Source organism: Strigops habroptila, chromosome 14 (genome assembly GCF_004027225.2).
Source record: "Strigops habroptila isolate Jane chromosome 14, bStrHab1.2.pri, whole genome shotgun sequence".
Classification (NCBI taxonomy): Eukaryota; Metazoa; Chordata; class Aves; order Psittaciformes; family Psittacidae; genus Strigops; species Strigops habroptila.
In genome coordinates, this window is record NC_044290.2 from 1,605,028 (window position 1) to 1,631,035 (window position 26,008).

General features: G+C 49.2%; 1 protein-coding gene across 1 annotated transcript in view; it reads right to left on the reverse strand.

The window, feature by feature from the left end:
* The window catches only part of DNAH9 (dynein axonemal heavy chain 9), a 167,645-nt gene that overhangs the window by 100,783 nt on the left and 40,854 nt on the right, over positions 1-26,008 (reverse strand). The window contains exons 28-37 of the mRNA XM_030506447.1: positions 25,431-25,641; positions 22,831-22,958; positions 22,257-22,365; positions 21,422-21,569; positions 20,186-20,360; positions 16,690-16,863; positions 15,767-15,974; positions 11,132-11,297; positions 9,756-9,858; positions 7,993-8,232 (exon numbers count right to left, since the gene is read on the reverse strand). Coding sequence (XP_030362307.1) covers positions 7,993-8,232; positions 9,756-9,858; positions 11,132-11,297; positions 15,767-15,974; positions 16,690-16,863; positions 20,186-20,360; positions 21,422-21,569; positions 22,257-22,365; positions 22,831-22,958; positions 25,431-25,641 — 1,662 coding nt within the window. The remainder of the gene's footprint in view (positions 1-7,992; positions 8,233-9,755; positions 9,859-11,131; positions 11,298-15,766; positions 15,975-16,689; positions 16,864-20,185; positions 20,361-21,421; positions 21,570-22,256; positions 22,366-22,830; positions 22,959-25,430; positions 25,642-26,008) is intronic.

Consider the following 26,008-nt stretch of genomic DNA (forward strand, 5'->3'; position numbering starts at 1 on the left):
GGTTTTCAATGGCATGAATTAAATAGCTTTTATTCCTAACATCTCATCATTTCTATGTAAAATACACCATGTATTAAAAGCCATGGGAAGCAGTCCCTCCCAGCTCACGGGCCCATGGCTCAGGTCGTTTGGGTTTCACATTTGTCATTACAGCTGCCCAATTGTTATTCTCTTTATTTCAGGAAGGAAAACTGAGTGAGAAGAGCTGTCAGCTTGAAGAGAGAAAGGTGAAACCCATGAGGTTCTAAACTGATGTTAAAATAAGTAGCACTCAGTCACTCTAAATATACCGCAAGCCACACAAGTGGTTGTGTTCTTGATGCAAGCACCTGTAAGGCTCCCTCAGAGAGAGGAAATCCCACATTTCACACCTCCGTAATCACTTTATTAACTTAACACCTGAACATCTCCCCTTTTGCCTCATTGCAAACCCAGCCCTCCTCACTCCCCTCAGCTCTTCTGTGAACACAACCAGCAGCAGCTCCAAAGAGCTATGGGATGCTTTGCCTGTCACCTTGAGCATCCAGCAGTTGCCATAGTGTCTACAACTGAGATGCACGAGTGATGGATGAAATACATGGTTGTATTTCAGCCACATCTTTCAGCTTCTTCTCCTTGCTGGAAAGGCTAGAAGCTGGTTAGGAAGCCACAGGCTTCCCTAGAAAATGATGTCAAATATCATGGCTCAATTTGTTTCAGTTTCACATTTTACTGTGCTCAGTACAAGACAGACAAGGAGCTACTGGAGAAGGTCCAGCGGAGGCCACAAGGATGCTCAGGGATCTGGAGCATCTCTCCTATGAGGAGAGATTGCGGGATCTGGGCCTGGTTAGTCTGGAGAAGAGCAGGCTGAGAGGGGATCTCATCAGAGCAGATCAATATCTCAAAGGTGGGTGCCAGTAGGGTGGCGCCAGACTCTTTTCAGTGGTGCCCAGCGACAGGACAAGGAGCAATGGCCATAAACTAAAACACAACAAGTTTCACCTCAACATGAGGAAGAACTTCTTTCCATTGAGGGTGGCAGAGCCCTGGCACAGGCTGCCCAGAGGGGTTGTGGAGTCTCCCTCTCTGGAGACATTCCAAACCTGCCTGGACACGTTCCTGTGTGACCTGCTCTGGGTGGCCCTGCCTTGGCAGGGGTTGGACTGGATGACCTCTGGAGGGCCCTTAAGCCTGAATGATTTGTGATCATGACATTGATGATGAAATAGCTGAAGGCCAGAAGTGGCCCCAGCTGAGCTGCAGCTGTGCCTGTTGGGGTGTTGTGGGGGACCTGTCATCCTCCAGCCCATGCTCATCGCATCAGGATTTATGACCAGGCTCCTCAGCAGCTTAATGATCATCCCAGCAGATGCTGCATATTTGGCACGGAAACAGGGAATATGCTCATCATCCCAGCAAGCCTTGTCTGCCGTGTCCAACATACCACCAGCGATGGGCTGTCATGTCTCTGACAAGGCAGGACCTGACTGTAGCCAGGTGCTTGGCTGTATTTCCCATGATCTCCATCAAAAGGAGGAGAGTGAAGAGCACCCATGATCCATCCCATCGGCCTGGCGGGGAGTGTGTCCCCTCGCAGCAGGACCTTACATGCTCTGCACCCACCTCATGTGCTGAGGGAAGGCCAGGAGACATCTCTGCTGCCCATCAGAGTTCTGCCAACAGCGACAAGGATCAGTCTGCTCACACTTTACAGTGTCCATACACCTGGGCAGGCAGCAGCCCCGGCCCAGAGCAGGACAATTCCCACCGCATCTCCAGTAATGAGCCCTAGACCACAGCATTACCTCAAATGCTGCATTAGCTCTATCCTCTGACCAGGAATGGTCTCGAAAAGCCACACACTCCAGCCACACACTCAGCCAGCTCTCTCGAACTGTATCCTCTCCCACAAGCATTGCTTCCCCCCAAAACCTCAGAAGCCTCCCATGAAAGACCAGCTGGGCACCCTGTGCCAGCGCCTCAGCACCCTCACAGGGAAGAGCTTCTGCCTCAGAGCTCATCTCAGTCTCCCCTCTGGCAGGTTAAAGCCATTCCCCTTGGCCTGTCCCTCCAGGCCCTTGTCCAAAGCCCCTCTCCAGGTTTCCTGGAGCCCCTTTAGGCACTGGAGCTGCTCTAAGGTCTCCCCTTCAGGAGCCTTCTCTTCTCCAGGCTGCCCCAGCCCAGCTCTCTCAGCCTGGCTCCAGCGTAGAGCTGCTCCAGCCCTCGCAGCAGCTCCGTGGCCCTCAGGAAGGGGCATATACAGGACAGTCATGGAAAGTCAAAGACTTTGCATACTATTACCTAGAAACACCAAAACCAAGATGTAAAGGAAAGTTGAATGTTTGTGTTTAAAATGAATAAATAAATACATAAAAAGCACCGGGGACATTCAAGACATTGTGGCAAAGCCTGTTGAACTGTAACACAGGTCCTGTCATCAAGGGCTGAAGCAACACAGTGTGAGTTCTGGACACCAGGCTTGCTAAGGTGCCACAAGGCACCCTGCAGCGGGCTGGCTTCCTGCTAGTGCTGCTGTGAGCAACCTGGCACGTGGAGCTTCCCATGCCACCAGCCTGGGAGGGGACACGAGGGGCCTTACCCTGCTCCCTCCCAGGGCCATCAGGTGGCAGGATAGAAAGTCTCCCAGGCATAAAAAGGTAAGAAAAAGAAATTACTTTTCTCTCATTCTTTGCAGTGTAAATACCATTTGCGCAGTGCAGTGACCCCTTTCCAGCTGGCCTGTGCCGTCGCACTGAGCACCCTGCTCTCCTCCTTCCTGATCATAGAATCACAGAATAGTTTGGCTTGGAAGGGACCTTCAAAGGTCATCTGACGTTACTTTTGGGGCTCCTGGAGCATCCTCAGCACTTTGAGCACAGTAGTGACATGAAAACATAATAATATAAAATAGTATAGAAATATATACAATAAACCACAGGTTTACAATCAACAGTGTGTGGGCCATGCACTCAGAGTCCTGTTTAAAGATCTTGTAGCAAGACGAGCAGCTCCAGACACCCCTTTGGCACTTGGGCAGTGCTGTGGCTGCTGTGTGTGAAGGAGCAGCCCATAACCAGCCACTGGCATCTGGATCATAGAATCCCAGACTGGTTTGGGTTGGAAGGGACCTTAAAGCTCATCCAGTTCCAACCCCCTGCCACAGGCAGGGACACCTTCCACTAGAGCAGGTTGCTCCAAGCCCCTGTGTCCAACCTGGCCTTGAACACTGCCAGGGATGGGGCAGCCACAGCTGCTCTGGGCACCCTGTGCCAGTAATCTCTGTTAGGAAGAGAAATACCAGAGACACTAAGACAGGAAGAGGGGGACACTCTGAAACCAGACTGCTCAGGTCACCAGAACCAAGCCCAAGGCTAAGTCCTGCCAATCAACTGCACAAAGCAAGGCACAAACCAAAGGTGCTGCTGACCCTGCGCCAGTCTCGCAGCCATTTCTGTCCCCTCTCCTGTCCCACAGCAGCAGGTAACACACCAGGTTCCTTCTGGCATTTGCCAGCCTGAAACTTGCAGGGGTCTTTAGTGAGTTCAACCATGGGGAGATATGAAACCCCCTCTCCATGCAAAGGAGTGTGAAGTCTGCCACCCACTAATGCCTGCACGGAGGCAAAGCTCAGTTGGGGACAGGCACGCTGGGGCCACTGCTATCATCTTGCTGTCAGGAAGAGATAGAGGCTGTTCTTCCTCAGCTGCCACAGATCTTAATGTGACATGCTGCTTGAAAATCTTGTTAGAAATGGGAATAAAAAGCAAAATACAACCCTGCTGAGCCTATGATTATTATTTTACAGAGATGACAGATATAATTTAGAGCACAATACTATGGTAACCCTTTCAGATGGAAAGAAAGACAGCACCAGGGCTTTCTCTGGTGTGAGCCAGCGGGGGATTTGTTTCTAAAAGCATAATCCCCATCTCTGTCAGTGCACAGACCTGTCTTCTTTAATCAAGGGGAAATTGCCTGGAGCATACCAATCGATTTAACTCTGCAGTGCGTGGTGGGACCCAGAGGCATGAAAAGATGCCACAGAAGCGCAAGGTAGTGTTGCACAACTGCAGATGGGACCTGTTCCAGAGGGAAAGTAACAGGTAACATCTTCTGATGAGCCTAAGGGGTTATAAAGGCCTGATGGGTGACCTTGCTCCAGCAACATCAGTAATAGTGAGTGATATAATGCTAAGACAAGGCGCCAGGACTGCCATTCCTGTAGACCTTGCCTAATCCTACTCCAGCCCCTTCTTGCCCACCATGCTGGACTGTGGTTTCCAGCTTCTCCTCACCTAAACATTTCCTGTGGGATGCGACAACAAATGTGAGCTGGTTTATTACAGCCAGTTCTTGCTGAGCTTTCTGTAATGGTTCAAAACCAGCTCTTAAACTCTTAAAACCAGGAGTTTAAGATGATCACAGATTTTGAGGCTTCCTTGTTATCAGGAAGGAGCACCTCTCAATCCGGACCCAACTGGGTTTCCAGGTCAGCAGTGACCTGCATGTGTTTGTGTGTTCACCACAGAAACCATGCCCACTGCTGGCTTCCTTCTCCCCTTGGTTCCCCTTCTTCACCCACAGCCCGTCTGCTAGTGCCTACCTCCCTGGAGACTCTTGTTGCCCTTTGGGGCAGTTCCCCCCCAATGGTTCATACACATATTTCCTGCTGCCAAACAGGAGAAACCAGTTTATGTCTATGTGAGGTCCTGAACCAAAGTTCCATCCTATGGCCCTTGGCCAGCTGATGCCAGGGAAGAGGTGGCGCCACGGAAGACAATGCTGAGGCATTTAGTGGACTTCAGCATGCTGCTGAATGCGAAGTCCAGAGACAAAACCCCAGTGAGAATGGTGGATAGAAATCATGTTGTGTAAGAATACTTGGAATTTCTCACAGTTCTACCAAGTCAATACAACTACATGGTTCATCTCAGGAGACACCGACTCTACAGCCAAGGGAGCCTCCAAAGCAATACAGCTCAAGCAGTTGGGACAAGACACCCACACGGAGCAGGCAGATACAAGAGGAAGACACCCATGCCTTTGTACATCACTGGCGCCCAGGTGGGATGTCCTGACTTGTTTCAAACAGCACTAGATACCCACACTTGGGCAACAGAGTGAAACCCCACCTTGAGTCCATGGCAGGGGGAGCTGAACAGCCTTCTCCCTCCCCAGCCCTGGATGAACCCAGCTATCCTCACACACGTGCATCTGAGCATCTTACATTGGAGTCAAATCCCACCTTAGAGCTGAACAGTGTCCATGTCTGACAACAGGACACTCACCTCTGACTCCTTTTACCACCAGTGAACGAGGTGCTTCAGAAAGAGTTCCTCTGAGCTCTTGTGTTTCATGAGGATGAGCTGAACTCAAACTACACATAGAAATGTCCATTTTAATCTGCTGAGGGAGAGGACATGACTCGCCAGGCGAAAAGGAATCCCACTGAAGATGCTCATATCCTTAGAGATGATCATTCCAATTAGTCAGGACAAACATGAACAGTGTTTGACAAAGTCAACCCCCTGCTGCCTGCCGAGCCTTCTACCCCTGGGTGCATAAGGTTGCTCTTTTTCCCTTTGGTTTCACCAATACCTTCATTTGTCTAGACAAATCTCTGCCATTTTGCTGTCTTTTGAGGGGAACAACTTCTGGAGTCACCTTCATTTGAACCAAGCAACACAGACACCAGCCTGATCAGCTCAGGCTCAGGTGGCAATGGGTGCTGGATGCAGATCAAAGCAGTAACTGCCCGTATCTGCTAAAAGGAATTCCTGCTCACTTGCTTTGGGGTAGTCTTCCTTGTTCTGGCCAACACTCACATGCACACCAGGTCCAAACTCATTAATTCTTTGTTAGCTGCAGCAATTAAGACACAGGTTCTTCCAGGTTTTGTAATGAGACAATTAGCACAGGGAGCCTTGTCATAAGAGCTGTCAGGCGGTTTTCACACAGGGGGTCAAGCTGGGCTTGTAAAGCCCTACTTCAGTGTGTAGGGAGGATATTAACATGTAACATGGTATGATAACGGCAGAGCCACTGGACAGGCTGCACGTAAAGCCCCTGTTAAGGGCCTGTGTACAGCCAGCAGTGTCACAGCACAGCAGCAGCAAGTCATAGAATCATAGAATGGTTTGGGTTGGAAAGGACCTTCAGACAACCTAGCTCCGACCCCCAAGTCCAGGGGTTGGCTCCTCCACTGCTGCAATCTGAATATGATTTGTGTCTTTAACAGTTTATCCAGCTGCTCATGTAATTGCAGAAGAGCTGGTGAAAGAGAAGTCCCCAAATGCCTTTCATAGATGCAGTTATTATGCACTCGGTGGTTGGTTGTCTGGGATTAAAAGGAATTGGACAAAGACTTTTTGCATCTACCTACAAACCTTCCATCCACCGATGCTCCATCTTCCTGCAGGCTAAGGAAATTCAGATGGCCCTGATTCTTGGTTTTCTTGTTTCCAGATAGCATCACATCAATGATGGACCATCAGTAATGATGGACCATCAATGATTGGACCAGGTCATGGAAATCCAGAGATCCTCAAACCCCCAAGAATATTTAAGGTAAGGAAATAATCAAGAATGAATAATGAAAGATAAGGAAGGATTTCAAGAAAAACTGAACTGTGACTTCAATAAACGCGGTGAGACCCAGGAGCCAGACTCCAAAAATGCAATAACCAAAAAGCCACCTGAGCTCCTGTCACTGCTCCTACCCTCTGGCCCAGCATCTCCAGGACATTTCCTAATATTCCACAACCTCAGCACCTTCCAAGCAGAGCACAGCTAAAATTAAAGCTTCCCATTGAAATGCTCCTTTTGTCTCTCTCACCCTTTCAATGCACAGATTAACTAAAGCCAGGATTTAACATGACCCACATCTAACGTCAAAGGCTGCTGATGTTTAGCTGAGCACAAGTGACAGATCCGATTCCTTCTTGACACAATGGAGTTATTAACTTTTGCAGGAGCCTGTTCTTGGATTTCCCATTGCCTGTCATTATTCCAGCTCTTGTCTGATGGAGCAGACCACAAGGCACTGAACTTTCATCACCTACTTTGTAAAACAGACATTAATAAGGACAGCAACAAATTACAACCTGGGGTTTTACAACAGGTTCTGGTGCTTCAAACCTCTTGATTTGGCTGCTGAGATCTTTCTCCAACTTTCTTAATCAGCCTTAAACTCTGAACTGCTCTTTGAGCAGTAACACCTCCTGCTTCAGACCTAAGCTTTCGGGGGGAAAAAGAATCATCTCCACTGTTGAAACTTTGCTGAAGCTGAATTACTTCCCCTTGGTACAGAACTGGCTCCAGTGGTGATTCAATTTAGGCAATTCAGTCAAAGCTGGTTTGGATTTCTTTATCAACTCTTTAAATGGCATCCTTCATGTACATGCGGGGTACCTGACCATCAAGAAGCTGAGAGGATGCACCAGCGTAGACCAACAAGCTGTCCTGGCTCCAGGCAGATCAGTTGAACCAGTTACTGCTCTCCTATCTTCAGGGCCAGCAGCCCACAAGTATCCACCACCTCCTTCAATGCAATAAAAGGATTTCCCTGCGGTGGAGCAGTGCCATCAATCTCCACATTCCCATGCGTGGAACTAGGGCTTGCAAAGACAAGCCTAGCTCCACCACACTCAGGAACAGCCACCTCATTAAGTCAGGAGGCAAAAGCTCCTACAGGCAGAGAGCATTTCAACCCACTCCAAACCTGCACCTCTTTCTGGAACTAGTCATCCCTCCCCATCGACCACAGGAGACTGGAAAGTCAATAAGCTTCTAACTGGTGCTCCTCAAAGTCATGAGTGATGGCTCTGGAATCTGTCCAAAATCAACCAGGAATTAGGGAATGGCCCAAAGTCACCCCCTTTACTAGGGGGGACACATGCTATGTCACTGTGTTTGCTCACCAAGGCCAGCTGGGCCAGAGGAACACAGGTCCAAAGCCTTCCACAGCACTGGGACAAGCTCCAAGTGCCACGGGACAGCAGCTGCACTTACTTGGAAGATATTGGAGAAGTCTCTCAGGTTGAAAACATAGTGGAACTTAATGGCTGTTGGCAGGAAAGTGGCAGCTACTTTCTGATGCAGTCGCAGAGCGAGGGCAACCAGCTGCTGAGCTGACTTCTGCACAGCCTCTGGGAAACTGCCACTCGTCAGGTGCTGCATTAAAATGGTGCTGTAGATCCTGGACAAGGCCTCCTGGCCAGGGATGGAGAGAGCGAAGACGCAGAAGTGACGCTGAGGAGAAGAAGACATGGGAAGGTCAGAAGGGTGGACAACTACCTCTCAAGCAGAATGCCCGTGGGGACTTGATGTGATTGGACACAGTGCTAGATAATGTCATCTGGGATCCCTTCCCCACGCAAGGTTGGACTAAGGGATTTTTTGAGGTCACTTCCAAGCCTCTATGATTCCATGGCTTGCAGTCCACCTGAACAAGGCTATTTCCCTCTTCCAATTTTGCAGCAGAGGACAGTTGGCAAGGGACATCTTTCGGCTTGAGAATGATGCAGGGATTCAAAACCACAAAAACCCCAAGGGATGCTCAACAGCATTTCACAGCTGCTCTGCTGGAAATTCAGGCCATTGAAGGGCTCTGAAGGTCCAACTGCCCTCTGATGAAAACCAGTCACTGTCTCTGTTAGGAACAGCCCCTGGAAGGTGCCACCTCCCAGAAGACTCCTTTATTGATTTGGAACTTGCAGACAGAGAAGATTCCATATGCAGCCAGAGGACGCTTTATTTTAACATCACAGCTTGCTAAAGAGGAGCCAGGGCCTGGGCTCAATCTGGCGAGGAGGTTTGTCCATGAGGATCAGGATCCAGGCTCCCCAACAGCCACAGCAGGATCTGTCCCTGCAGCCCCACCGAGTTACAGCTGCTCTTCAATGGGTACCCTGTCTCAGGGTGTTCTCCACTACTGCCTAGTGCCAAGCCGCATCCTACAGCACAGCAAACATCTGCCATGCTGCTGGGAAGGGCACTGTCCCTCTTGCTGCTGATTGTCCCTCTTAGGAAGCCAACAGGTCCTGCTCAGTGCCTTTGATCTGCAGGCACAGGGAACAGCCAGGTTACCTCTAACCAGGATCTGCCCCATGGCTGGAGGAAGGGTAAGCAACATAATAACCAGCTCTAATGACCCAGGTTGAGCCTCACAGCTCCCCAAAATCAAACCCTGAGGTTTAAGATCTCTTACCAAACCTATACTTCTGTTACCATGAGCATTTGCACTGGTTTTGGGTTGGTTTGGGGGGGGTTTCTTTGTTGGAGTTTCACCACCACCTCTTTTTAATGAGAATGTACTGCCAGCTCCATCAGGAAATTATAGAAACCAAAAGGCTTTAATGAACTGTGTTCCAGGGGTAAATATCAGCTAAATGGAGGTCTGTATGAACCAGATGACTGTCCTGAAAGCAGCTGTTCAGCTGACTGGCAACTTGTGGCTTCTTCCACTGACTGAGCAGCAGAATGTGAGGAAAAACAAAGTAGGGAAAAGGTCTGCTGCTTTACCATTAGCAATTACAGTCACTGGAGAGATTCATGCCATTTCTACTGACAACATGACAGCAGGATATGCAGGATACCAAGCTGGACAGAGCTTTGGGCAACACAATCTAATGTGAGGCGTCGGCAGGGGGTTGGAACTGCATGATCTTAAGGTCCTTTCCAACACAGACCATTCTGTGACTCTGTGATGTGCTGGGTTTCCTCCAGCCTCATGCTTAAATAACCCACCACAAAATAAGCCCCACGACACGTACCTGCAGCCGAGGGTTGATGGTGAAGCTCCCCGCGGTCGGGTTCATGCACGACACGTACTGCACATTCCTGATCTCCTTCAGCGACAGCTTGGTCCTGTCGTACCTTTGGGCAGAAGCAAACAGCAGCAGTGACCACAACCTGTGAGCAACAGCCACTGCCTCTCCTCGGGGCAAGGAGGGGTCAACGTCCACTTGTCTTCAGGAGGGTCAAGTTGTGCTTCTCCCCAAGGCAGGGCACAGGCTTGCCTGCATGTCTGTCCATGGCCTGGCACAGGAGTCCTGCTTGTGGTGGAAACCTTTCAGCTTCAACAGCCTGCAGCTGCTATTTCTATCAGCTAGTCACAAGCACTGAGCAAAGCCCTCAGGTTGTACCCATCACTTGCATGGAAACTGCAGAAAAACACAGGAGTGCCTCTGGTTTGGGCCAGCCTGGGACAGGGACAAGCAGGCTCCCTGCATGGGAAGGATGGGGAGGCTGCTGGTGGAGCCAGGGGTGCAGCCCAGGAGCAGGACCAGCAGGGTTACCACTGAGGCCCAGGCAGCCCAGGTATAGCAGTGAGCTTTGCCCACTGTGCCTGGGGTGAGCTGCACCCCACCAGGCTACAAGAGGGAGCACTGAGTGTGCAACACCCTGGCAGACACTGCCAAGAGCATGGGCAGAAAGCCTGGACATGCCTGGGAGGGGACATGGGACATGCTGCACCCCCCATGCCTCCAATGCTCCCATCAACCAGCAAAGCCCTCTGTCTGCCTGGCTTCCCCACATCCACATTTCTGCCTCCGCTCCACTGTCTCCATACTCGGGAAGTGTTTGGCCAAGCTCAGGTGTGCACACGGCTGAGATCGGAAATTGCCCTGTATTCCCTACAGGGATTGCTGCAAATATTCCTATCCCATACAGCGCTGCCAGCTATGGTGTAAAATGCACCAACCTCCTTCCAAAACAGCCACTGGTTTCTCTTCACATTGCCTAGAAAACGCTTGTTGCTGCTGCCTGACTGAAAACAGCATAAAGTGCTCACAGCGGGGTTCATCCAGCCGAGGCCAAGTCCATGGCCAGCACCACAGGGCACAGAGGCTGAGCATTGCGCTCCCCTGGCAGGCTGCACACTGGGACCACAGTGACAAGCAAGAGCAGAGCAAAGCTCCTCTCGGCCAGGCTTGTTTGCTGAGGACAGGGGAAACCCTGAGGGTGCACAATGCTCACCCAGGGCCTCCAGCAAGCTCCAGCCCAGCAGGATGCGATGGCAAACACAGGGTGGGAAGAGGGAGCCGTGACGTGACTTTGTCTCAAATCCCATCCCCAACAGGTGATGAACATGTTCATGCAGATGAGCAAAAAGTTCTTGGACAACCAAGCCCAAGCAACTTCCTACCAGTGGCCGTAGTCCAGGTGCTGCCTGATGAGTGTATGGGGCTGCACGGTCCCGTAAGCGTCCACCTCAGGCATGTTGAGATCATCGATGAAGTACACGAGCTTCTTGGTGCCCGGAGGGCCGTAATTCCTGCCGGCCTTTTTATCCAGAGGCTTCTCAAGCACCCCTGTGTGGAGCAGAGGAGCAAAGCTCAGCACTGTGCTGTGTTGTACCTCCTGAGCCATGCACAGGACAGGCAGGGCTCATCTCGCAGCCCCCGGCCCCCTCCAGCTGGCAACTGAGCTGGTTATTGCTCTGTGAGGAGGAAGAGAGGTGGTCTCAGTCCCATCTCAGCATGGTGGCTGTCACCAAAGTGCAGCCATAGAGCAGCTGAGAGCCCTGCATGGGGCTGCCAGGGACCCTTGGGCAGCTTTGCAGTCTGACACGACCCAAATCAGAGCGCTCTCAATTCCTCCTTTCAAACCAAATACAGCAACCCAAATACAATACAGCAAACCAAATACAGTACAGCTCCAAAACACATCTACTTCAGAGCAAACAAAAGCTTTTCAGGCAAGATAAAGCCTTTTGAATCCCGTCTGGATAAGTTTTTTAAACTAAATCTTGCTTGCTGGTATTATTTCGATCTGTATAGCAGAGCAGTGAACATCCTTTGCTGCCTGCCCCAGCGACACGGGCAGCAGTGGCTGGGCACTGGGGAGGAACAGGGAGAGCTCTGGGCACAGAAGCCCATGAGCAAAGCTGATTTTGTGACTGTAAGTGCATTTTTTGCCTCTTCAAACAAAAGAAATAGCTGATTTTGGGGCCAAATCCCTGCACATATTCAGAACAATCCAAATAATATTATTTGTATCAATGTACCAAATACCCACAAGTTCCCTGATGCCATCCCCAGCACTACTCAAACCTCCAGATAATGCGAGAAGGCTCAATTCCAACACGAGTTGCCAAATGACCACTTAGTTTTAAGTAGGGCTATGTTTGAGCAAGAGAAAGCATGGAGAAAAGTTTCTCATTTCAAAGCTTTGGAAGGTTTTCATTTCCTTTAGCACAAGGCTGGGGTTACGTGTTGCTCTGAATTATAAAATGTGGGGAATATTTATAAAGCTGGGCTGGTATTTGATCAAAACCACCCCACGCTGCTGCACATCGTGCTTTGTAGCTTATTGATTCCTTTGATTGCAGCTCCAGCAACCTTTACTGACTCAGTAAGAGGAAAAGCAAACAGAAGAGCTCTCCTCTGCCCAGAGCCTGGGATGGGCTTTCTGCTGTGTGCTCGCTTGGAGACCATCCTCACTCCCTGGGGCTCAGAGCTCTCCTGAAGATGGAGGAAGAATTTCATTTACACAGTTTTAGGTGATAGGACAAGGGGTGATGGGTTCAAACTGAAACAGGGGAAGTTCAGGTTAGACATAAGGAAGAAGTTCTTCCCTGTGAGGGTGCTGAGGCGCTGGCACAGGGTGCCCAGAGAAGCTGTGGCTGCCCCATCCCTGGCAGTGTTCAAGGCCAGGTTGGACACAGGGGCTTGGAGCAACCTGCTCTAGTGGAAGGTGTCCCTGCCCGTGGCAGGGGGTTAGAACTGGATGAGCTTTAAGTTCCCTTCAACCCAAACCAGTCTGGGATTCTATATGATTCTATTAAGGTACTGCAAAGCAGCACGGGAAGGAGCAATTCCTCGTCATTAGGGAAGTCTGGCAAATGGAAATGGGACTGGGAATTCTTATTCAAGTCTCCTTGTGAAAACGTACGCTTAAGGCATTCCTTATCATGGGCAAAACTGATTAAAGAATGATTATACGCTGGGTTTTGTTCAGATCACAGCACTTTTCACTGCTCCAGTGCTTTGCAGACAGGTTGTCTCTCCCACTCCTCAAAATTGAGCTGATTTCTTGTCATGGAGCGTTGCTGCACAAAGGCATGAATTGTGCTCAGGAAAAGAACGATGGATCTTTCCTCAGTGGAGTTTCCCTCCCCCTTCCATAAACCTACAATATTTGAAGTTTCTGGTAGCAAGTTAAATTAAGTGTTTCAAATAAGCATTTAATTTCAATTTAATGAGGCCTTCATTAACATAGAAAATCAGCCCTTTTTGAGGTTAAACAAGTATGCAGGAGATTCATCACACTGAAATGCAATTACTGGGGATCAAGTGACATGAAAGTTGCATTTTAATTCAAAGCTGTATCTCACAGTGTTAATAAAGGGTCCATGTCTCTGTCTCTGAGAACCTGGCACACTCAAATCAGCACTGAAAGAATCACTGCAAATGAGACTTAATGTGGCTACTCTTGCCTGCTGGGTCCTGGTCAAGAGAGGGGAAAAACACCCAAAATTTATGGCAGCTTTCTCAAGGCAGATCTGGAGTAGAAGGTGCTGAATGATAGAAGCCAGGGATACATATGATAGAGGAGCAAGGAGGAGCAAAGGTCCAAGAGGGCACAAAGCAGGGAGAGCAGCAGGCTGGGGGTCTTCTAGGGCAATGGGCTGAGACTGCACCAAATGCCACACAAAGAGGGGGAGATTCAGTCACAAAACACCAAAGAAAATCTCCGAACCGGCCCCGAGCTTGGACAGAGAGTGTGTCTGGTTAAAAACCCCTCTGCAGATGGCAATTCTGTAACCACAGGAGCCACAGGGACGATTTGAACCACATACCTGTGCTTCCCATGAAGGGTGCACACTCTGCACCTTACAAATCTCTGCACCAACAGGCACCTTGTCTAGGAAATTGGGATGTTTTTTTAAGGAAAAATAAGAAATAACTCCAAAGCTGCTTTGCATCCATGTTTTACACATTTAAAGAGGTGCTGCTGGGGAGAAAAACCAACTGACAAACCACACAGAGAGGGACAAATTAACTGTAAAAAATGAGCAGCAGGGCACCAGGCCGAGCAGTATAAATCATGCTTCCCAATGCAAATCTCACAGCCACATCTTCATCTACACACAAGATTACATGCTCCTCTCTGCAGAGGAAGAAAGTCGCTGTCTCAGCCCATCGCTCACAGCCAGAGTAAATAGGGACGTGCTGCCAGGGCTGCTGGCATCAATCTCAACATCTGCACACACTCACCCACCCTGATGGAGATGAATGAGGGCACATTCCCACCCCCCAGGCAGCTGGGTGCACAGACAGACAGCTCAGCTCAGAGACCCCACACAGGGAGGGAAAGAAAAGGGGCGCCTGGGAAGGGGAAGGGGAGGCTATAACCTCCCACAGGCTATAACCATCACACCTCTCAGGGCTGCAGGATTGGCCGAAAGGTGAGATTTTATCCAAGGTTTTTGCTTAAAGGACATGTAACCCAAATAATCTGCATTCACACTGTGGGCAGAGGCACAGGCACCATCCCATGGGCTGATGGGGACGGGCAGGAGAGCCTGGGAGGGTGGGCACCAGCAAGACTAGACACCCTTCAAACCTACCCCAGGAAGCGGCCCCACAACATAGCCCCAGGTTACTCATCATGGGCTGAGCCTGTGAAGTTACCTCTCTGCAAGCGGGTCAGCCCCAGAGGGCAATTTTAAGCTCAAACAGGACAACCAGTTCCAACCCCCTGCCATGGGCAGGGACACCTTCCACTAGAGCAGGTTGCTCCAAGCCCCTGTGTCCAACCTGGCCTTGAACACTGCCAGGGATGGGGCAGCCACAGCTTCTCTGGGCAAATGGTGGTCCCTTATAGGGCTGGGGAAGTAAAAGGACTTCAGGACATTTGGGTCAAGCAAGCTACATAAAGGAAGCACTTTGGTTCACTGTGAACCATTCAACTTAAAACAAACGAGGTTGTTTTATTGCTGGTTCATAAACACATGTAACAAATTATTTTATCTCTCTTTAGGTTGACTTAAAGCGAAAAAAAACCATTCCAAAATGAGCCACTTTTCAATAATTCCCTTCTTTCTTTTCAGCTCTGAAGACAACACATAACAAAAGTGACCTTATCTTGGTCTTAAACTTCACTTTTCACTGATGTGTCAAATCCTCATCAGCGATATTCTTATGGACTTCCCCAGGGGCAGCAATTCCCTGGGACTCTGAGCCCCACAAGGGCAGTAAGTCCTGTGCCCTTGGGGGTGGAGGACTTCCTCCACAGGAGCACGATGGGCTGTGGCAGGAAACCAAGGACAGCACAAGGAACTGGCAGCCCTGGCTTACAGGTTGCACATATGCATTAGCACCATCCTCACTGGTAATTGGGATGCAATTCCTGTCATTGCACCCTGAGGACAGTTTAGGTCTCAGCCAAGAAACCCATCCTATTCAGCATGGGCTTAAATTCAAGCATCTTAAAGACACACCTCAAGTCAAGTACAAGCTGTGTGCTGTACAAAACAGCAGCAGATATAAGCATGTGCTTTGGCACAGCCCTGAGCCAGAGTCATGGTGTTCAGAACTCAAATCCTCACGATGGAAAATGCCACCTTCCACGAAACCAGGGATCTGCTGGCCTGAGGGTTTCACAGTGGGCATTAAGAGCCTGTGGGTGTCAGTGCAATGCCCACAGACAACAGAGGCAGCTCTCCCACAGGCCTTCCCCTGAGCCCCACAGCACACAGCCCGCTCCGAACCCCTGGATACCCCAGGAATTTGGTAACCTGCTGGGCAGAAGTGCTGTGACTCAGCCATTGCCTTACCTTGCAGCATGGCAGAGGTGGTGTAGTAGTTAAACGGGACCTTCTTCACCACATAGGCATCCGTGTCCAGTGAGGACAGCTTGTCCCCCACCAGCACAGACTTGCCCGTGCCGGCATTGCCCACCAGCATCACCGGGTGCCGGCGCTCCAGGAGCCGGTCCATGAAGTACCGTACGCGGACGGTCTCAGTGGTGGGCACCAGGCAAGCCTGAAAGGGGCAGAAGGAGCAGGTGAGTGTCCCCGTACCTGCCACAACCCCACAGCCACCTTCTGGGAAGAAGTCAAAGTAGGAGAGCCAGGAATGAAAGAGGTGGCCCCAGTTTCTAGATTGCACTAGGAAGGGAGCCCTTAAAATCAAACTGTACAGAGGAAACCTGGAGAGCTGGATGCTGGAGCAGCATCTGCATCTCCCCACAAACACACGTTTTCTTAAAATGGGAAGAATTTTTAGCAGCCAGCTGCTCACTGTGGCACTTGTAAAAGGAAAGAAAAGCAGAGCTGGCAAACACAATTCACTACCTGCAGAAAGGCTCATTTTGTGTCCAGATCACAAAACCAGCTCTATTTTCAGCCATGCAGAATGATGACATGGTGTCTCAATGCTTTATGACTACATTGTCTCACATCCTGCTTCTCTCTGAAGGACAAATTCCCCCCATCCTGCACCCTGGGCACACCAGCTCTGGGGTCACTGGGTGGCTTTGAGCCTGCCCCTCATGTACATCACTCATATTTGGAAGATGGATGGAGGATGTATCTTCACAGTCAAAGCACTGTAAAGAAAGCTGGCTAATTTAGTTGTACCTCATAAAGAAGCCATCCTTATTATGAAGTGCTTGACCTTTAATGGGACCTCACTGAAATGTCCATATACTAAACCACGTGTACTCCTCCCAGATCAAATGCATGCGAGGTTCACGTACCTGTAATGGCATTTCTGGATCAAATTCGAACTGGGGAATAAGTTTAGACCAAGGCTCAAACTTCTTTGTTTCTGGATCGATGTAAAAGTCAAAGACTGTGCCCTGAGAAGGAAACTTGATGGTCTTGAATTCTGTCACCCACCACTTGCTGAACTCCACTCTGTGGTCCACAAGCTGCAAGAGAGTAAGTGGAGAAAATATGCTGATCTGGAGAAAGTCATTAATGCTGGAGAATGTTACCTTTCCCAGGCCACCAGAGCGGGATTAGTCCTTAAATACATTCCATTCCATGACGATCTTATCCCTTTTCCTATTATTAAGCCTAATTTTTCATTTTCTTCATTTCTTCTCATCATGCCTATTTATTCCCTTAAATAATTCATCCTCTGTGTTGATCACTCTTCGTATGTCTGAGATTAGATAGATGGATCAATTTGAAAAAGAGAAATACGTGCCCATGACTAAACAGACCCCTTGATTGATTCTGCTTCTTCCGGCAGACAAGGACACAACATCTATCCACATCTGTGGTCATGGGTAGTCAAAGCATGCATACTAAAGCCTTTCCTCATAAATCACACCCCTCTATTAATACTTAGGTTTTGTCTTCCAGCCTCTTTCAGGCCACAATGTTTAGGAGAAGCCAGATTGGAGACACCCATGTACCAAAGCAGCAGAGAGGGACCATGCCCCTTTGTGTTTCTGTGCTGCCGTTTCATCCTGGAAGCACCCACTTCCTTGTCTGTCCCCATTATATCTTCCCATCCATGGAGATTTTGGAGCACCTGATTATTTTTCAAGAGCTGGGGGGTCAGTTTTGCTTCAGATGCTGGGTCAGGACTTGCAAAATGTGCTTAGTCCCCTGGCCCAGGTCTCCTATATGACACTGGGCCAGTCACGCAGCCTGAACACCTTCCCATGCAGACAATGGGGACTACAGACTCCTGCCTGGGGAGAAGGGGGTGGGAGAAGAAGGGGGAAAGTGCTGTTAGAAAGATGGCTGTGAAATACATAATGTGCTGTTCTGACAGTTCCTGGGGCATCTGCAGGCGTCTCCTCCCCACAGCCATTCAACGTGCTTTCCCAGGCCACCAACACTTTGCCCATAGACTGCTCAGCCTCCAACAGGAAACCTGGATTAGAAGCTGAACTGAACCAACTGTCCTCTGTAGAGCCTCGTGGGCCACCAGCCATCACAAGCCCAGAGGATCTGAAAAAGCACGTTATTGGTACTCATGCTTTTGCAGTCCCGTGCTATTCAGAGAAGCAGAAGAACCATTTTTCTCCCTTCTCCTGTGGTTCTAACTCCTCGGCACCAGCAGCAGAGCAGCAGCGGAGGGGGACATGCAGCACTGCTAAAAGCTTTCTCACAAGGGTGCCTTTAACCCTGCAGAGGCAAACTGCCTGCAGCTGCAATGCGAGGGGCTGCCCACCCCCGCCAGCCGAGCAGTTGAGTGGAACTGCTCCAGCCCCAGCTCTATTGCCAGAGCAGTGTTGAACTCAAACTGCTTCTTTAATACAAAGCCCATATGGATTTCTGCTAATTTCAGAGCCTGGAAATGGCAAATCTATCATCTGGTTTTATCCAGGGGCCCTCACTCCCCACCACCAAGCATGGAGTAGCTGGAAGCCTTCCAGACTGTTTCTCCTGACATTTCAGCAGCAAAAGGTCATCACGAAGGGCACCTTCAATGGAGAGCAATAAACAGATTTTATATTGGATCATTTTTCATCCGGCTTCCCCTCGCTCAGGCTGCTGCATCCCCACACTCCTGACATTTACAGAGCATCACAAGCAGCAACGCAGGGTCCAGCCTCCAAGACAAAGCTCCCAGAGGGATGCTGTGACCCTGCAGCACATTCCTGGGCACATGTGCCCCTGCCATTCCTCCCCAGGGAGCCAGGCAGACCCTGTGCTACTCCCTGAAAACCTGGTACTCAAAACCCAGCTCTTCACATGCTACATGTGCTCTTAGACAACTCTGTTTTTCCCAGGCAAGCCTGGAGAAGATCCTTCCCAAGGTTGCTGTTTTTCACATGCTACAGCTCCCACCAAGCAGATGTGTTTCAGCCTGGCTGGAGATGTCTGTGCTTCTCCCATGTTTTAAGGACCAGGACCTGAAAGGTGGCTGAAAATGTTCAGTACCAAATGCTGACCTTGAGAAAACTGTCTTCTAACAACATCACAATGCAAGAGATCACATCCCCCTTGTCTAATGCAAGCAGATGAATTCAGAGGCTGACAGTAACAATCCACAGCACAGACACGCTGTGGGAAGCAGCATGGAGAGTAGTGCCCTGTCTTCCTCTGCGTCTTGGACACGAGCGTAGTTTGAACATCGGAGATGGCACTAGTGAACCACTGCCTGATTAATCCTCCTGGTCCAAGAAGATCTTGGTCTCCAGATTGTGCCCTCCAGCCCTACAGTCCTGGGTGTGGACATCCATCCTCCAAGCACTTGACTGAGCCCAGCAGCTCATGCCACAGACCCCCAGAAGCAGGCTGCCAGAGGGAGTTCAAGCTGAGCACCTACCGCCACGAACCTCAACCTCACCAGCATGCTCCCAGCAAAGAGCAGAGCCATGGTCTACTTCCACTTCAGTGGAAGCACATCCTGAAGCCCATCCTGCCCTGATGACCACCCCTCTTTCCAGGTACCTCTATCAGAAATTAAGGATAGCTGATCCTTTACATCCAGCTATGTTTAATAAAAGTCAGCGGTGACAAAGCACTGACTGGTTTTGTGGCTCAATATCTACCTGCACAGTCAGATGGATGGAAGACTGCTTCATTGATATATTAATCTGATAAGTCAGTCTTCATTTGATCACATTATGCACATCCACAGGCCTCTATAAATTAAACTGGGCCACGCAGATGATAAGGGGAGTGCAGCACCTCCATATAAAGGCTGGAAAAGTTGGGGCTGTTCAGCCTGAAGAAGAGAAGCTGCGTGGAGACCTCAGAGCAGCTTCCAGTGTCTGAAGGGGGCTACAAGGATGCTGGAGATGGACTCTTCATCAGGAACTGTAGCGGTGATGGGTTCAAAGTGAAACAGGAAGGAAGAAATTCTTCCCTGCAAGGGTGCTGAGGCGCTGGCACAGGGTGCCCAGAGAAGCTGTGGCTGCCCCATCCCTGGCAGTGTTCAAGGCCAGGTTGGACACAGGGGCTTGGAGCAACCTGCTCTAGTGGAAGGTGTCCCTGCCCGTGGCACGGGGTTGGAACTGGATGAGCTTTAAGGTCCTTTCAACCCAAACCAGTCTGGGATTCTGTGATAAGCAAACATCCCTCTGCCTTCATCACTTGACCCCTCACAGCCCTTCTCCTCTGGTGTTACACTCTACATAACAAGGTCTTTCATGAAAAGGAGTTGTTGCATTCAGGTTTCTAGTTTATTATCACCTACATGAGACCCCCAGGAAAACAGTATCACTGGTAATAGCACTATGTAAATGGCCTGCATAAGAGATGCTGAAGTGGTATTTTCTTTCTTACCTGGTCTTGAAACATTGATCCACCAAAAGCCCAGACAGCAGCAAAGACGAAGTAAAGTTCATAAAGCTCCTTGGGACAGTCGGGAGGTGTGTTCTCCTCCGTCAGGAGGCATTCCAGGAGGTAGCACAACATCTGAACCATACTCTGCTCAGGAATGGGAATAATTTTCTTAAACCTAAGGGATGGAAATGTCCAGCAACACAGTTTTTCAGAACCCAGGCAGGCAAGGCTGGAAATGCTTTTTCAAAGCATTTTACTTGTCAGCAGTGCGTGTCTTACTCCCTGGTACAGCAGTAAAGAGAACATCCCTCCTCTCCCGCAGACCTACTGGCCCCGGCACATACACAAGTAATAACAGTAATCAGAAGTTTGAAGCATTTTAAAACTTTGATCCTCTTGAAAGAAGTAAAATGGAAGATGTGCTAAAGGCTGTGATTTCCTGCGCGAACGAGCACTTCAAATGCGGTCAAATAGAAGAGTCATCAAATAAAACCTTTCATCTTGCCATTTTACATTCATTTAAGCTTCACTTACAGAATTCCAAACTAATACTGTAGCAGCACTCAAGTCCTCCATAAAGTAATGATAGCTATTGGAAAGGTCGGTTCTACAATTTCTGAATTAAGCAAGCTACCAAAACACTCTGCTTGGGGCTGCCTGCAGCTAATCCTGTGCATGTCATGGTCTGACACAACGTTTAGCAAATGGAGTGGGAAATGTCTCATGGACTTTGCTGCCAACAGCTGTAACCAGCTTGGTCACTCAGAGAGCAGCTCCCTAGTAGGATGCCTAACTCCTACCTCAAAAGACCACTGCTGTCACTAAAGCAGCTCCTTCCGACACATTCCCATTGTGGTTGAAATCTCCCATGCTCAACTATACACTGATTTGATTTTAAATTATGGAGGTTTTTAAATGAAGATGCAATTATAGGAAGCAAGCAGAGTCCAGGAGAAAATCCCTTACTTCAGTTTGTTGGGACTCTACTTTGGCCAGTCCTCCCCATAACATAAGAGAGCTGTCTCACACGATGATAAGCAAGAACAACTTCTCTGTGGGCACCACTTTGCACCTAGCTCAAGCTAAGGAGCACCAGGGCCCGTTGTTTCTCTGAGCTTAAGCCAGTGATGCTCAGGGCTCTCAGGGGCAAGGAGGACACCAGCCACCCATGCCAAGTGCAGCACAGCACAGCTGTGTCCCCTTGCCCTTGCCAGCAGAGCTAGTCCTCGATGGTACCTTGTCCTGAGGGTGTCCAGGCAAGTTGGCAGGTACTTGTCAAACAGAATGGTCAGGTTGGCTCTCTCAGACTGGATCTCCCGCCTGTCAATCCAACTGCTCACTGGGGGATTCCAGCCCAGATCTGATGGGTTGATGTACAGGATGCCTTTAGGCCCAAAGTAAGAGAGAACATGTAGTAAGGTCGGAGAAGCAACTGTTCCTTTTCTCCAGCAGAATTTCTCAGCTACTTTCACTCAAATAAAACCCCATCAAACATGCCTTGGTGCCCCATTAACTACCCACCCTCCCCTCTCCACTGCAAAGTAGGAACATTAACAGTGAAGAGACTTCACTCAGGAAACCAGGACACCTTTCTTGACCCTGCCTCAAATTCAGAACATGTTCTTGCCCAAGTCATGCTACTGCTCTGGGCCCCATTTCCCCATATGTAAGACTAGGGGACATCTTCATTCCCTTTCCCATGTTTCACGCACTTCTCCGGAAGATCAGGAGCTTTTTGGGATAGAGACTGTCCCTCTCCTCATCAAGTCAATACAGAGCTTTGCACAACAGGACCACTCTTGTGGCAACACTGAAGCCATGATCACTCATCAACAGTCAGAAAGCTCTGGACAAATCTCCAAGATGATGACAGCTTCCCATATGGATTTGGGGTCAGGATCCTCTGTCTGTCTACGTGCTTCAAGAACCTACCCTGGGAGCTTTCAAGAGGGACCAAGTTGGCCAACAAAAGACTGGTTAATGGCAGTGGATCCTACTTCAGGATCCTACTTCAGGATCCTACTTTGCATGGATCCTGAAGCCCCAGTGTGAAGCTCGGGCCAGGACTCACCCGCTCTGGACACAGTGGCTGGAGTGGCTGTGCGCAGGTGGCTGATCTCAAAGACCAGCCTCATCGTTGGGTTCAGAGGGATTCTCTCATTGCTTGCGAGGGTCAGCACCTGCATGTGGCACACAGACAGACAGACAGACTGACTAACTCCTCCCTCAAGAATAGGAATGAAAAGCATTCAGCACTTTACACTAAAAAGCTTGGTTGCTGCCAGCAGGTGGTTTCTAACAGACAGTAGAAAAATCCTTCTCTCTTCCATGACCCACAACACCCCCTCAGGGTGGGGAAAAAAGGTGAAGGATTATGACCCTGCTCTATTTTTAAAGGGCCTAAAGTTACGAGCAGGACATTTGTGGTTACTCATGAGCCTGATGCTCCAGGAAAGGGGAATTCCAATGAAAACATGCTTTGAGCTATGTCACTCATGCACCGTTTTCTTTATGCACTGTTTGGTACATGTGAAGAAACACAATTGCATTATTTTAGGGGGTGTTATTGCAGCATCTGCATTTCTCCCAGGCTGAACCACACCATGCAGTCAAGGAATATCCCCTCTTTGACTTATCTTCATTACCTTATTATCATCCATCACAGTATTAAGAGATTCAATCCACATCGGATCAATATCTCCATCTAGCACCATCCACTTGGGACCATCATGTGTGATGTTGGCCAGCTCTCGCATGATGGATGAAAACAGTCCTGGGAGGGGAACAGGAATTTGCTGATGAACACTGAAGTTGCCACCTCACCAACAGTTTTCTCTAGCAGTTTACTAAAAATGATCCTAATTAATGTTTTCCTCTTCAGCATTCAAAACTCTTTACATCTGTACCTATCCATCGCTATCTCATAATGTGCGTCTAGTCTGCATTATCAGTTACCACCACTGAAAATGACTACAGACCTATGTAAGAGCTTCATTCCCACCAAGAATCATCAGGGAGGAGAAAAGTGAAGAGCAGATACTCAGAGGCAAAAGAAGGCATGAATTACACATTGCAGAGAAAACCATCTGAATATGCCTTGGAAATTCTTCTACATGTTTTTTTGTGGCTGAAAGGATATCAGGGAAATCAAGATGCATTAAATGCTGGGCCATGGCTTTAGAGAGATTGAAGGGAGAACAAGCACAGGATGACATTGAATGACAGAACAAACTGTCAGTAAAATCAAGGAGACAGAGAGGATACAGTGTCTCAAGGGGAGTAAATAATGAATGTTAAGAAGAGCAAGAAGGCTGGGAACAGAGCAGCAGCACTGCAGGGCAAATGCAAACTCCACAAAACTATTGCTCTCCTCTCCTCATGAATACCTGGGGAGATGCTGCTCCTCACGATAAAATAAGAGGCAAATGTTACAAAAAAAGCCTCTTTTGGTGATTTGTGACACACTCTTTTTTCTCTTCAGGACAAGCTATGTCTTTGGGATCCAGGTGAGAAACCACTAGTGGCATTCTATGACTGAAGACCAAGTACAACAAAAGCAGAACAGCTCATCTGAAACAGGTATCCCATTCAGAGAGGGGTCAAAAAACCCCATTACATTTCACTGGCTCTGCCTCAATTCAGCTCCTGACACATTGGACACATGCCTTGGAAGCTGCTCCAGCATCATTAGTATCAGAAATAACTACTTGCTTAGAGCATCAATGGTTGCCTCATACGCACCAGAGCAGCAGCAGAGAGAAAAGCGCTTCTCCCCTAACTGTGCACCCACAGCACAGAGATCTCAAGAGCTTGGGATTTAAAAGAAGAGCTTGGTTCTACAAAGAACAAATTTAGGATTCCCTTGTGGGACCTTTCACCACCTAACATGTATAACCCTTTCAACTGCTGATAATGAAAGGAGTGACAGGATGAAAGAGGAGGAAAAGGGGCTGATCCAGGAGGGGACACATCATCTCCCAATAGGCTGGGGTGACAAGTACCTTGCTGGTCTTTGACAACAAGAAACAACATTTTAAGGAATGGTTCATGCAGAAAATATATGCCTTGAAACCTCAGCTTGGAGCTCCATAAGCTCCCTTGAATGTTCTAGGCTAGAAACCACTGGACAGCCTCTTGTAAGATGTCCCATCAGCAGCCCTGACCTGCAGCCACTGCACAGAGCTCAGGCTGCATCCCCCACCTCCCCCTTGTCACTTTGATTTAGGGTCCCTAATTACAATTAAAAAGACATTAACCCTGGCACTGGAGCAAAGCAGGAGGTCAGGAGGGGTCCCCCGCGGGGGCCAGGGTCGGAGCGCGGCAGTTCATCTGGCAGGCTTCTGGCCAAGGATGATTTATGGCAACATCTTCCCTTACCTCCCACACCTCCAAACCAGCCGCACACGGAAATCGAAGCTGCCTTCACCCATTAGTCACAACTGAGCACTTCCACTCCAGACTTCTGTAATCTTTCAGCGGGTTTTTAATGCTCATCTGATTTTCCTCAGGAGCAATCAGGATCAACAGACTGGCAAATGCTGGTGTGCTAGACAGACTGGGCAGCAACATTAACTGGAAAAACACCACTTCAAGGCTGCTGCATGTGTGCTACCAGGTATGGAAACTTGGGGAGGGCATATTCTGGGGTGCCCCAGTGCACACCATAGGGCAAAAGGGAACTTTCTGCCATCACCAGTCCAGCCAACCCCAAAGAACTGCCTGCCCATTCAGGAACTGGTAAGTGTTGGTATTAATGGACACAATAATTATTCTTATGGCAATGGGATAGAATCATTGAATCCCTGACTGGTTTGTGTTGGAAGGGAGCTTAAAGCTCATCCAGCTCCAACCCCCTGCCATGGACAGGGACACCTTCCACTAGAGCAGGTTGCTCCAAGCCCCTGTGTCCAACCTGGCCTTGAACACTGCCAGGGATGGGGCAGCCACAGCTTCTCTGGGCACCCTGTGCCAGCGCCTCAGCACCCTCACAGGGAACAACTTCTGCCTTATATGCAACCTAAATGTCCCCTGTTTAAGTTTGAACCCAAATAAAGCAGGTTTATGCTACCCTTCCCATTTGATGATGCTAAAACATCCTGTGTATTCTTTCAGCAACAAACTCTCACAAGGCTATGAGCGCCTGGGCCTTCAGACCTGCACACAAAGAACCAGTCATCCTGCTGCTGCTCAGGAAATTCATGAAAATATCCTTTATCTACAGATTTCATCATGAAAAGCCATTTACCATCTTTCCATTCTCTGGTTGCTGGGTTAATGATGCCAAAAAGCTCATCATTGGTGACTGCTTTGGGGTTGAGGTCTGTCCAGACAGGACGTCGCTTCATTAGCTGGTAAGTCTTGTTGAGGGATTTCATCACCTGAGACTTGCCCGTGCCTGCGTTACCCACCACGAAGACAGAGTGACGGACCGTGAGCAGCTCCTCCAGCTGCACCACCTGAGGAAGAACACTCCCAGGTTTAGACAGAGATGATAAACTGAAGGTCAGATCTACATTGCTCCCATTGCTGCTTTTCTTTAGAAAGATGTGGCACAGAGGCAAAGGGATTTGACACTGGGCTTGGCCTCACTACTCTATAATTACAGTGGGTGAAAGCCTCAGCCTGCAGCCAAACCTCCAGCACTATTTCCATCTGATGGCCAACAGCTGATGAGGCTCTGTTCTCCAGAGGCCACACTTCCCTAATCCTACAAGAGTTTACCCCTTTGAATGTCTCCAGAGAGGGAGACTCCACAACACCCCTTGGCAGCCTGTTCCAGTGCTCTGCCACCCTCAACGGAAAGAAGTTCTTCCTCATGTTGAG